This window comes from Corylus avellana, chromosome ca1 (genome assembly GCF_901000735.1).
Source record: "Corylus avellana chromosome ca1, CavTom2PMs-1.0".
NCBI lineage: Eukaryota > Viridiplantae > Streptophyta > Magnoliopsida > Fagales > Betulaceae > Corylus > Corylus avellana.
The window spans coordinates 16027643-16042182 of record NC_081541.1 but is presented as its reverse complement, the minus strand read 5'-3'; the positions used below and the strand labels follow the sequence as shown (position 1 = coordinate 16042182).

The 14540-nt window shown below is 35.6% G+C and overlaps 1 protein-coding gene across 1 annotated transcript; it reads right to left on the bottom strand.

The window, feature by feature from the left end:
* Nucleotides 1-10678: 10678 nt before the first annotated feature.
* LOC132167598 (GDSL esterase/lipase At4g16230-like) lies at nt 10679-12867 on the bottom strand. The gene is made up of 5 exons (XM_059578608.1): nt 12585-12867; nt 12379-12509; nt 11681-11926; nt 11340-11595; nt 10679-11250 (listed from the first exon to the last, which is right to left on the bottom strand). The coding sequence occupies exons 1-5, from the start codon at nt 12832-12834 to the stop codon at nt 11027-11029; spliced, it is 1107 nt and encodes a 368-aa protein (XP_059434591.1). The 5' UTR covers nt 12835-12867; the 3' UTR covers nt 10679-11026.
* Between the last annotated feature and the right edge of the window lie 1673 nt (nt 12868-14540).

Sequence of the window (14540 nt, the reverse complement as noted above, 5' to 3'; positions counted from 1 at the left end):
GTTTGATGGCAGTCGGCAGAGAAAAGACATGATGCTAGAGTCTAGATAAAGTTCAAAGCCAAGTAAAGTTGCTTCAAAATCTCAAACCAAATTAGAGATCTTGTTAGAAGCCAACGAGTATGGTCTATATGGAGACATTTTTGACAAATTGTAACTTTTTTATAGAATATTCCTATCTAAAAACTTCAATTTTTGAAAACTAGTTACAAAGTTAGATTTTTTGTGAATTTTTTTTTTTTTTTTTTTTTAAAGTTTCGTACTTCTCTCCGCAGTTTAAGAAAAGCTGTCACTGCACTTGCGGCCTGCTATGCTATCTTGTCTATGACCTCAAAAAAAGACTAGGAACTTTGTAGATTTCTTTGCTGGAAGAGCCAAGAGGGGAACAAAATGGAACAAAAATATTATTTGGGGGGACAAATATAATATTTTAGAGGGACAAATTTGAAAAAACCATATACTTTGGGGGAAATTTTAAAAACTTTGTCCCCCCAAAGCAACAAGTAAGTCCGCCCCTCAGCACTTCTAACTGTAAACTCCCTTGACGGAGTAGCCCGCCAGTATAACATGTCGCTTTGCTTATATTTACTGAGGGGCAAGAGACATATAATAATATCAGCTTCTTCATTGCGAAAGGACTCCCGGACAAGTGAACAATTCCAGCTTGCTGTAGAGGGGCCTATTAACGTGCTGACAGTTGCATTCCTATTTAGCCCTCGACATGAGGATTGAATTTGATAAGAAGATGGCATTGGCAGCCACCTATCCCCCCATATATGCACCTTTCTACCATCCCCTATTCGCCACATCAACTCCTCTTGGAGCAAATCGGTTGCAGAGAGGATGCTCCTCCATGCCAAGGCAGGTCTATTCCCCACCTTCGCCCCCAGTAGCTCCCTGTGAGGATAATATTTCGCCTTTAGGATTGTGGCAATAAGGCTATCCGGATATTCAAGTATTCACCATCCTTGTTTGGCTAGGAGAGCTTTGTTAAAACATGTTAGGTCTCGAAACCCCATATCTCTTTGTGCTTTTGATCTCCCCAACCTTGCCCAACTCATCCAATGGATTTTCTTTTCATTCTTCTTATGACCCCACCGAAATCTCTACATAATAGAATTAATCTCCTTACACAAAGACTTAGGCAAAAGGAAGATGCTCATACTATACATGGGGATAGCTTGCACCACAGCTTTCAAGAGAATTTCCTTCCCCACTTGTGATAAAAACTTGGTCTTTCAAACGTTAACTCTTTTGCTTACCCACTCTTTGATAGATTGGAATTCCCGAATTCGGGATTTTCCTACCAAAGCTGGCAAACCCAAGTATTTATCGTACCTTTGTGTTTCTGGGACCCCCGCCAATCTAAGGATCACTTCTTTAACCTCATCGCAAGTATTCTGACTGAAGAATATGGATGTTTTATCTTTGTTGAGCATTTGCCCTAAGGCCCTTTCATACACCTCCAAAATCTCCTCCAAACATTGCCATTCTGAAGGAGTAGCCCTACAAAATAATAGGCTGTCATCTGCAAAAAATAAATGGTTAATACGAGGACCTTTAGGAGAGGTGGCCACCCCTTTCATCTTCCCTATCCGTTCAGCCTGCAAGAGTTCTCAAAGCCTTCGCACATAAGAGGAACAAGTAAGGGGATAAAGGGTCCCCTTGCCTAATCCTTCGTGATGGATGTATACTCCCTGTTGGCTCACCATTGATAAGAACTAAATACTTCACCATAGAGATGCATTTCATTATCAACCCCATCCATTTATCCGCAAAACCCAACCACCTCATAACTGCTTCAAGAAAGACCCACTCCACTTCATCATAGGCTTTGCTCATATTCAACTTGATAGCCATATATCCAGTTTTTCCCCACATCCAGGTGTGCATGGAGTGTAAGGTTTCATAGGCCACCAACACATTGTCAAAAATTAGCCACCCCGGTATGAAGGCACTTTGGTTAGCAGAAATGATATCTGGTAAAAAAGTCTTCAGTCGATTTGCCAATGTCTTTGAAATAATTTCATGCAAAGGAGATGAAGTACCGGTTTGCCTTAGCATATTCATTTATTCTCCTTGCTGTATTGATGTTTTATCTCATGTCTAATAGATATTCTTCAAGGCTGATGTTACCCTAAGCATGTAATGAAATGTGTAATGGAAATTGTTGTAATGCATCTTGAGTGAAAAGTGTAATGAAAACTTTATGGTGCAATGTATTTTGTGATGTGGTGTTGTCCACTATTTTTGTGTAAGACAAGTAATTTATCTAGTATTTTTTTTTTTTGTGTAAGACAAGTAATTTACCTACTGTTTTTGTGTAAGAAAATAATTTACCTACTATATTGTGTAAGACTTGTAACTTACATACATTAACATCAATCAAAATAGTCATAATGTGCAATTACATACATTAACATCAATCAAAATAGTCATAATGTGCAATTACCATGGCACACTTTATAGTAATTTACCTACTATATCGTGGTGAACAAAAACTTTACCATTGACATTTACCATCATCCATAATTACCATCCAAAAAGCCACCAATATTGGCAAACACCCTGAACATCAAATATTACAATTACAAAACATGGGCTTGTCTTCATGCCACAAAATAATTACATAACATTCATTAACTCACAAACACTCCAACTCACAAACATTCAAAAACATTACTATTGACAGTCACCATCATCCACAATTACCATTCAAAAAGCCATCACATTAGCTAATATGGTGAACACAAAATATTAGAATTACATATGCCTGTCTTCATGTCACAAAATAATAATAGCACATACATGGGCCTGTCATCATGTCACAAAATAATTACAAAACATGGGTCTGTCTTCAAGTCACAAAATAATTACATAACATTTATTAACTCACAAAACACTCTAACTCACAAACGTTCATGGTTGCCATATTTTCTGCTTCCCTTTCCCCTTCCTTTTGTCCGTTTTTGCATTTTGTTTACCTCTAGTTGGAATTGTGTCACTTGCTACCACTTGGGATTTGGGTATGTCAAAATCAGAGGGAACCCTAAAGGTAAAACCACATGCCCGTGGAAGTACCCAAGCACATAGTGGTTCACCTCTTGAAATTTTTGGTGGTCCAGCAGACTCACCCGTGAAATCGATTGCTAGCTTGCCCTTGCTGTTAGGCTCCCTAACACTGATAGCATCTACCCTCAAACCATCAGCAGCTCTTGATCTTGTGGCTAACCCTAACAATTTCTTCCTAGTTCTAACTGCAAGACCTACCTACAAATTTTAGATAAAATCATATATCAGATAATCAATTCAAAATTAGCACATACAATAAATAACAAGGCCTTAGATCAATTCAAAATCAGCACATACAATAAATAACAAGGCCTTACATTGGATTCAAAATCAGCATATACAATAAATAACAAAACCTTAGATTAATTCAAAAGCAGCACATACAATAAAAAACAAGGCCTTATATTGGATTGGCTATTACGAAGTTCAGTTGGGACACGTCGTTGGGATGTGGGAACATGCAGTAGCTTTTTTAGTTGGGTGGACATGCCAAACCACTTATACAAGAACAGTAGCAACAACCACTTAGACAACATAGGGGACCACATATATACAATAAGCAATTACAGCTACAGAGAGGACCACATTTGCCAATAGATGCTTCCTTAAACCCTTACGAAAACAATGCATGCTTTTAAGGATGTCAAACCCTAATGTTATTATGGGAGAGCTTCATATGATTTTCTATATATAAAAAAAAATATCTAGGGAAACGATAGAGAAGGAAGAGCATTGAGAATGGTCAATACATAGCAACTTATAAGAAAGATAACAAAAAAAAGATACAAAAAGATGGTAACATAGTTAATTAATACGAACACTATGGGGGTGTGTGGGATCTAACAATTGTGCAAATATTATATGACAATTGGGCCGATTGATATAATTAATATACTATACTATATTAAACCATAAACCCTAAACAATATGCAACAACCAATGACATTTTCCAACTTGTGACCCTAAACCCTAAACCCTAAACTCACAACATGCCAAAAATAGTGACAAATAAACCCTAAGTATGCATTGAATTATTGCTAAACCCTAAGTATGCAGTAACTTTTTGCTACACCCTAAGTATGCAGTGACTTTTTGGTAAACCATCCAGAATATTCCAAAAAGCATTAAACAAGCAAACCCTAACAGATAGTCAACTTTCTTCAACCGACAGTAGCCAATTAAAAAATGTAAAAAGCTCAAACATTTTGCTAGCATCAATTCGACCAGCAAAAGTGGAAACTTTCTTTATTCAATCCATCAGCAGCATATGACCTGCAAATCTTTTTTTTGACAATAAAAGCATATGACCCACAAATAGACAACAATAAAAATAAAGGGGACCACAATGGTAAACTCGGCATACCTATAAATAAAACAACCAACTTCATTTGACAAAAGGGACTATACCTGGAAAAGACGGCAATGACGAAGAAGATGGCTCACAGATGAAGCTTCCAACGCAACTACATGAGACTTCAATTGGGTCTTGAAATGACTTTCTCGTATGCGATTTAGAGTTGGAATTGGTTTAGTTGGGTGGAATCGCGATTTAAGCCTTGGTGGAATCGTGATTTAGAGTCACTGGGTGGATTGAGGATTTCAGTGGTCGTCGGCCCACAATGTTAGGGTTCTTCACGAAGACGGCTCTCGAACTCACTTTTGGTTTTTGTGATTTTGAGAAATAAACCCTAAAGGTGTTTGTATACATGGTGTTTTCAGGGGTAAAACGGGGCTTTCAATAAGTTTTCCCCACATGCGCGGCACGTATGACCCATTCCGTTAGGATTTCACAGAAAATCCTAACGGAATGGGCAAAGTGAACAAAACTAAAAATTTGATATATGAAAGTGAGAGTTTTTGAACAATGGAGGGGTATCTGCAAAAAGAGCGAAAGTTTTTTTGGGGGGGGCGGGGTTAAGTGAAGTTTCCCCTAACTTTTTTTTAAAGAGAAAATTTTAAAACTAATGGACCCCTAGGACTATATGTTATATGTGGTTCTGTCCCTAATATTAAACTTTCACTTTGAAACCCGTTATTAGGGCTGAAATAGCGGTTGCGGTTAGCGGTTAGAGGCTAAAACCGCTAACCGCAACCATCTAGGCGGTTAGTGATTTTTACTAACCGCCTCCGCTAATCGGGTAGCAGTTAACCGCTTTGAGATAACTGCTTTTTCCTATCCGCTTTTTGGGGCCTTTTTTCGCATTTTTTTTTTTGGACTGATTTTGGGCTGATTTTGGACCGGTTTTGGGCTCACTTTAATCATTTTTTTTGCTCATTTTGAACATTTTTTTTGTTTTTGTTTTTGTTTTTTCCCTTTTCATGGCCATTTTAGCATTAAAAATTGCTATATACCAAAATCCTGTTGGCCACCTTCTACAAATCTACACATCATATAATATACAAATAAAATTACAACAAAATCGTTACTTCACTTGTAGTCTTATACACAATATAGAAATAAAATAAAACACAAACAAGTTCATAAACTCACAAGCAACCAAAAAAACCAACATGGTTGAACTTGAAGCTTGAGGCCCATTTCAATCAACCAAAAAAAGTTCGTAAAAATTCAAGGGTTAAATACTTAATACCCCCCTGGGGTTTGATAACTTGGTCATTTATCAAAATCACAAGGACCTCCTGTGATAAAAACCAAACCCCAGAAAAAAATAAAGTTATTAAACCCCAGGGGAGTATTTAGTATTTTACCCAAAATTCAATCAACCAAAACAACCCATTTCAACCGACATTTTCAAAGAAATTAATGCCAATCCCGTCCTGTGCAGAAATTGGAAAACATTAGCAAGTAGCATCTAGCATAAATAAATTAATAAGTAATGAAATAATAACCTTAATTACCATGACAATTCAATTAAATATTTATTCAGTCAAAAGATGATTCGGTCGTTGAACTTGAAGCTTGAGGCCCGTCTACAATAGAATAAGTTAAATGAATTAATAAGTAATAAAAAGTACATAAATTTGAAAATCACTAATTTAAAAACATTTACCTATATCATTACAGCTTTCCAAAAAATCCTCAAACTCATCATGGCTTACGTGGTCCAATAACTAGTTCTGTGTGTAAATCAAGGCCTTAACAGTAATTGGAGACAATGAACTCCTAAAGGAATCCAATACATGTCCACTGGTGCTAAATGCAGACTCAAATGTAACAGAGGAAATATGGATGGCTAATACATCATGAGCTATTTCTGCGAGGATAGGGTAGTTGGATGCATGAATCTTCCACCAGTCCAAAATATCAAACTCTTTTGTTTCTACTACAGGCCCATCATGTAAATACCGATCCAACTCGGACCCACACTGCAAATCATTCACTTTCTCAACATGTTGGGAGAACATCTTTCTAAATTACGCCTCATTATCTTCCGAGTTATCACAAGCAACATTAACATAAAGATAATTTGAACTTGTGATATTCACATCAACAAACGACGACCCCATCTGAAATTTATTGTATTGGTCCATCAAACGTTTTAGAAGATCTTTCACAATTCCCTTTATCTTATTTGCCCATTCAAACCCATTGCATCTTTCCAACCAAAACTCCAATGCCATCATCTTAGAACGGGGGTCAAGAATAAAAGCAACATAGATTATGAAGTTGATGTTATCCATATTCTCCCAATACTTTTCGTACTTAAGTTTCGTATTCATACTCACAGTACTCAAGATAGGATCAAGACTAAGACACTTGACATTCAATGTATGCTGAATGATACAAAGTTGAATGAAATATGAGTTGGAGGTGACATGAGTTGAACCTAAAAAGTAATAAATAACTGAAATGAATTAATAAATAATGTAAAGTAATTTCAATTTGCAAATAACTAATTTATCAACATTTACCTGAAAACTTCAAAGTGGCATCATAAAAAACCTTCAAAAATTTCACAAGTGCATTAGCATTTTCCCAATCAGTAATTGAAGGAACAATAAACAGATGGCCATCATCTTCACCTAGTAAGTCAAAAGCTTTTTGATACTTCTCAGCGGTGCTCAACATTAAATATGTAGAATTCCATTTAGTTGCAACATCAAGGCACACCATCTTCCCACATTTAATATTTTTCCACACTATACAACTTTTAAACTTGGCGAACCTTGACGGTGAAGACCTCACATATTTCACCGCATTCCTTATAATACCAACACAATCTTTCAAGTCATTTATGCCTTCCCTTACAACAAGATTTAAAATATGGGCGGCACATCGCATGTGAATGAATTCGCCTCCTAAAATAGCTTTAGGCTTTTTTTGCATTGTACCCTTTATATGATCAATCCCCCACTTATTGGCCGAGACATTATCAACTGTAATAGTGAAAACACTCTCAATCCCCCACTCTAACAATGTAGCCTCCAACTTTCTTCCAATAGATTCACCCTTATGATCGGAAATTTGACAAAACTTGATTATTTTTTTATGCATTTTCCAGTCACTATCTATCAAGTGAGCGGTAACACACATGTAGCTTAAATTTTGAATAGATGTCCATGTGTCGGTAGTTAAGCAAACCCTTTTACCACTCAAAAAACCCTTCAACACAAGCTTTTTTTTTCATACATTTTCAAGAAATTTTTTTGTAGAGTAATACGACATGGTAATTTGAACCTAGGTTCAATTCCATTCAACAACTTTCTAAATGAAGGACTTTCAACATGCCTAAAAGGCCTCTATCTTTTAATGAAATACTCAGTCAACAAAGTCCTACGTCTTTCAAGATCAAACTTCATGAATCCAACTTGGTTGCTAATAGTGCATTCCGCTGATTTCATAAGTGACATTTGCAATAGAGTTTGGCCTTTGGTCACTTTAGATTTTTTAAGTGGAGAGTTTTGACAACTAGAGGTAAGATGGGTCATCATGGATGACGTTCAATTTCTCATATAGTGACACCCTATTAACCTTTGGTAGTAATTGCAACTAACTTTAGGGTTCTTCTTGTCAATAGGTTTCACTTTCTTAAAATGTTCCCACACAATAGACTGATTTATAGGTGGTCTTTTGGTTTGTTGTTGTTCATGGTTGAGAGAAGAAGATGATTGGGTTTCAACATTTTCAGTAGAATCTATCTGAAGATGAGGGATACTTGTGTCTGTGGCCTTACTTGCATCACTCAAAGTATCATCCATTTGTTATTATATAGAGAATAATGAGCAACAATAACATTTGCTTAATACATGGTAATTGTAAATAAACTCAGCAATAACATTTGATAAATTAGTTTTCTTACAAAAATATGGTTTGTTGGTCCTATAAATTGCAATCACCTGAAAAGTAAAGTTTTAACAGAGACCCACTTTAACTATAATGCTCCTACTTAAATAAAAAATGTAAAGTCTTGCATAACATTCTAACATATGCTATTATAGATCTAAAGATATATACCATATAAAAAAATGGAAAAAGAAAAAGTGAAAACTTTATTTGATAAGTGTTTTAGAGGTTTCAGAGTTGCCCCTAATTGATCACCATGAGTATGAATAGCAGCCAAACTATACTTTATTTTGTCATCTCACAACTGACAACACTGCCCCAATAATGTTGAACATAGCATTTAAAAGCTCATTTTTACAGCTACTAACAAATCAAATTTCAAACAGTGAGATATTGAAATAAATTCTAAAATTCCAAACCAAAATAAAACAAAGAAATCAAACAATAAACATTTTCTTGTGTAAATGGTGTAAGCATACCAAAATCAAAATCAAGTTACTAAACTTACCTTGCTTGGCGATGAGAGACGGCGAGTTGAGAGAGGGAGTGACGAGAGACTGTGTGAGATTGTGAGTGAGAGATTGAGTGAGCGGCTAGAAAAAAAAATAAAAATCATTATAGGTAAAATCTAACAAGCCCCCAAAATCGAACATCTAATATCAGAGATTCATGAAAAAATACCTATTAATGAATTTGGGGATTTTAGAACCTAATTGCCATCACAATACCTTTTGCATCCTGTAAAAAGAATGATAGAACAGATGAACAGTATGAAAAATTAAAATATTTTTACTATAACCTTTCCGATTAGAGGCCTAAGGATAAAAATCATAAAACTAAATGGAGAAGATAAGGAAGACAGCATTTAGAGCCCAACCCCTTGACTTCTTCACCAACTGTACAAAACTATGAAGTGGGGCTGATGACAGGTAGAAGCTAAAATCTCACATCCAAACAAAAACAAAAACAAAAGGATTATATATCAGAAACTCCTATGAAACAGAGAAACTCATAATCTTTATCAGGATTATTTATTTGAATATTCAAATAAAATTAAAACCGAATTAAATTCTCAATTAATGGGTTGCAACAGTACCGAAAAGCTCTTAAACAAGAAGAAATCAATAATAAATAATTATAAAGAAAATTCTCTAAATCCAAAAGAACCCCATTGTATGATCAAAATAAAAATAATGATCTAAATATTTCCAGGTCATACGAATATGTATAAGGGGGGAAAAAAAAAAAGGAAAAAAAAAAAGCATGGATTTTTTTTTGTTTTCCTATGCGGCATTGGACACAGTTGAGAATGCATGGTGTCAATATGGAGGAAGATACAGAGAAATCTGAATTTTTCTAATGCAGTGATGCTGCGTAGTGTGTGAGAGGTGAGGCAGGCTTGAGAGTTGAGAGGCAGAGCCGCAGATGCAAGGAGCTTCGGAGTTAGGATATAATATATTTATTTTTATTATTATAATAAAAATAATAAAACTGAGGTTTGGGGGAATTGAACCCCGGAAATCTTGGTGAAAAAATGGCGCATGCACCATTATACTACAACAACTTATTGTGATTTATTATATGAAATATATATATAATATAAATATATATTATATTTAAAAAAAAGTGGTTAGCGGTTGCGGTTAGGCGATTTTAAATTTCACCCCTACCCGTTATTCCTCTTTTTTTTTTTTTTTTTTTTAAAAAAATTGTTATTGGATCTATGGGTCCTATAAATTTAATAGTGAATTTTTTAAAAAATTATTGGCAGAGATGGATTGAATAAGAGATGGATGGAAAATCGAGAAATAACATTTCTCATTCACTTTTGTTGTTATTATTTGACGTGAGATTCCATCATAAGCAAGATTTTAATTGATAATTCAACCGAAAACTTGTCATAGAAATGAAAATGAACCCACCGTACAATATGAACAAAATTTTCTTCCAAACTGAGTTAGATGAATTTCCTCCAACCTAGTACAACATATCTAATTCATGATGTAGGACAAAAGGATTTAAGAAAGAACAGCCTTTTCCTCCAAATAAAGTTGGAGAAATTTTATTCAAAAAGCATATGCTTTTCACATGTAGAGGACACATGTCATTTTTATAAAATATGCTAAAGGAATTTTCTCCAATTCAGTTTAGAAGAAAACTCAGTCGAGAAAGAAAATAGAAGTTTGGTGAGTTTCACCGTCAAGAAGAGGAAGAAGAGGGGAATCTGGTGGAGTCTCACCACCAAGAAGAAGAGGAAGATGACTCAAACCAAATATGTTTACTTACTTATTCATCAAATCTGTCTCCACTAGAGTATAATAGTTCACTTAAATAGACTCAACAACTAAACTAATTTGACCGACTTTTAGTCAAACCTATTATTGAATTAAGAAAAAAAAAAAAACTTAAATTCCTTTAAATAAAACATAATTTCAACTCAATTAAGTAATACAATTTAAATAAAACTATAGAACCCAATTAACTCTGTCTTGTCCGGCATCACTTCCTATTGAAGATAGGAATTTACCATAGCTTGTAATCAAAATTCTTGGGGTACATCAAATGCTTTTTCTATGGCTTTATTTTACTAAAAATTAATAAACTTTCTATAAACTATGTCTCTTAATGTCCCAGAAAGAGTACGAAATCTCCCATCCCATGCACCAACTTTTTATCAACTCATCCTTTGAAAGCTCTTTGCAATCTTTAAGATCACAATCCAGCAAGTTGCCTGATGTTGATTGGTGTGATGTCATTGGAGTCACCATCCAAGAGACGCCTGGCAATGATGACATTTGAAGCATCAGACGGATGGTATGGATCCCAGAACACATACTTTGATCTGTCCCCACAAACTTTTGATGGAGGACCACAGGGGATCAATCCCCCATACCTCCCAGAAACATAGCAGCAAGCAGAATTTGCATTCTCAAAACCTGTTAAAACAAAAAGCAAGGATCAAGATCATCAAAATCTAATCAACAAAACCTGTAAACTAGCAGTAAAGTCTACAGCAGCATCATACCATATGATATGAAGTTTTGCAGGATATCTTGTACAATGTGATAAACATCTGCATAGGCAAATTGTGATCCCTGCAGATCTGTGCTGAGCTCTGTGACAAGGCTTTTCAGCTGGGTGTTGAATTGTTGAGCTAATTGATTTGGCAAATTAACACAATTGTCTCCTGCACCTGGATTTGAATCCCTCTGATATGGTATACACCCAATGGGTCCTACATTTGCCACCACAATCTTTCTAGCACCCAAGTTGTAGAGTCTCTGCTAACAGAAGAAAAATATGTTATAGAGTGCATTTCAATTGAACTATTATAGTAGAAACATGACATGAACATGAAAAGTTTACCGTTAGTTGTAGTCTGTATCTGGAAATCATGGTGTCAACAAACATTTCCGGTGAAATTAACTTCTGTTCAGGAACTGAGAGGACAGGGGTCAGGTAGTTATTGATGAAGTCATTTGAGCCGATTGTAACTGAGAACAAGGATGTTCCAAACAATTTTAGAGCCTCAGGAGCACCAATGTTCGAGATTATGTCTTGTCTTGTGTTTGCAAAATTATCCATCTGTGCGTCCAGGTTGATTCGGCCTCCCTATGCATCATGTACAAATATAGTAAGCGGGGACATGCCGGTTTTAAGTTCTTTCGCTATTTGCGACGGTCTCTAACATTATCAGCAACAACAAAAGTCGCGGTTGCTAATATGTCATTATTAACAACGATTGAAAAGTTGTCGCTGAGAACATTTCTCGACGGAACAACTGCGACGACTAGTCATCGGTAAACGTTATTAGCGACAATTTTTAAACTTTTAACGACGGCCACGAAAGTCAAAATTTTTGTAGTGATAGTTGTACTGCAACGCATGAGTTCAAAGTCATGATTTTGAATTCTGTATTGAAGGAAGATAGGATAACATTGATCCACATACTCCATTGAGCTGCTTGTGAGAATAGCAAGATAAACACCATCTAGATTTGAAGTGATTCACAGACAAAGAGAAGAAAAAGCTTTATAAATTGAGCAAGCATGGAGAAACCTTACAAAGATCTTTCCAGTGGTATTAAGAATTCCACCTCCACCAGAGGCGTAATTGACACCCTGCAGAAGTACAAGCCCTGCTGTAGATGGAGCCAAGTAGGGAGGAGTGAAGTCTTTGAGACCCAATTCCTGACCTGCTAAGAAAATATGCTTTGAGTATTCGAATATATATATATATATATGGTGATACTGCTATATAATAAACTTGCCTATGATGTCGACAATTGTTCTTCCATTTGTGTATCGTCCTGTAGGCATTCCAAAATCGATCCCATTGGGAACATAATTAGCCTTGGAGAGTGAAACAATGTAGTTATTGTTTCCTGCATCAACCAAGGAATCTCCAAAAACAAAACTAGCAGGAATATTCTTTGCAAAGCAGATCCCCACAAGGATTGAGACAGTCAATATTCCAGGCACAATCTCAGCAGTCATTTGTCTATCCAAGAAGAAACCCATTACAGGCAATACGATCAACAATATGAATCTATATTTTGCTCTTTCAGTTGTAAACTTGTAAGCAGTACTTGCTTTAACCTATAACTTCACTAACTTATAAGAGGCAAGAGAAGCTTTTGAAGAATTTAATGATTGAGAACACTCAGTTAAAGCCGAGTGGGTCATTCAATCGAGCAGGACAAGGACATCTATAGAAGTGGGCCTTACAATGAATTTGGCTAAAAGAATAAAAAGGTCAACAATATTAACCACTTAAACAAAAGTACTAGCTATGACCATCCACAGGGGTGCTGGTTCGGTGTCTTCAAGAAAATCCTCAAAAGTGATTTAGGTATATATTAAGATCAGAATCCAATTTAGAGAATGAGAATCTTCAATTCTATTAGTATTAGCTGTCTTGGATCTTATTGATATTGTGATGAGATTTGATCAGGCTATAACTCAGTCGAACTTGAAGAAGAGCCTAGAATTCTATTGTCCACGAATAGGAACTACTGTAGTCACGCTTAGTTAGAATAATTACAGTTGGTCTCCTCTGCCTACATTCTCACTTTTTTTTTTTTTTAAAAAAAAAAAAAACTATGAAATGAGAATATTTATTTAACCATGGGCAACCACAAGAAAGATCAATTAAAACAGTTAGACGTTTCTCCTAAATCACTTAAGATGTATCTTTCACACCTTGTTAAGCCATTGAGGAACACAATCTCATGTAAAGATTACTCCACAAAGTACCTCAGAGGAAAAAATATATCCCCATCCCCATAAGGCTTCAGTATGGGGAAAAACATAGCGCAGTTGTTAGATTTAAGAGATTGGGTATTCAATGCGCTGCACCATTCAACTACAACCCATGATAGTAAAGCTGTTGTTAAGCATTCAATGTGAAATATAGATTACGGCGATGTAAATATACTATGGAACTTTTGAAAAATGCTACTTATTAAAAGGAGTTGCTACTTTAGTAAAGCTGTTGTTAAGCATTCAATGTGTAATACAGATGACGGCAATGTAAATCTACTATGGAACGCTTGAAAAATGCTACTTATTAAAAGGAGTTGCTATTTTTCTACGATATAAAGCATAAGAGCATGTTTGAGATTGCGTTTTAATGCTTAAAATATACTTTTATAACAAAAAAGTTGTGCCAAATAAAAGCTCGCATGTTTCGTAAAAAATTTCAAAAGTACTTCTTCCGACTTTTTTACTGTAAAAATAGTCAAAACACACTTTTAACAAAGGTTTAAAAATGAGAAAGCTTTTGCTAAAAGTGGTTTCTGACTTTAAAAGCTCTATTTTTTAAACACTATCCCAAAAATGCTCTAAATTCTCATTAGTAACATGTTAATAGTATTTTTCAAGCCATTTGATGCGAGAAACGTTCTGAATTCACCAAATTTTAAAACCTATCCTCTCAAAGAAATTGCAGAAGATCTCTCTCTGCCCTAAACTTGTGGGTAAACATTTTTGAATTTTCCCAGCTGCCAACTTATCATCACCTAACGACAGCTTGGTTTTCAAAACACATGTGGGCAATTTAATGCACACGGCTTCCTTAACATGGCAACACCGGCCAGAAAAATAAAACGGCCTTTTGGGCAATGCAGTTGCAGTGTATCATTTTTTTATTCCTGCAGCACAGATCTAGAAGATGACAGCCAAGGAGCATTTATGGCTACGCACTCCATGCAAATGGGTTTGGTGAG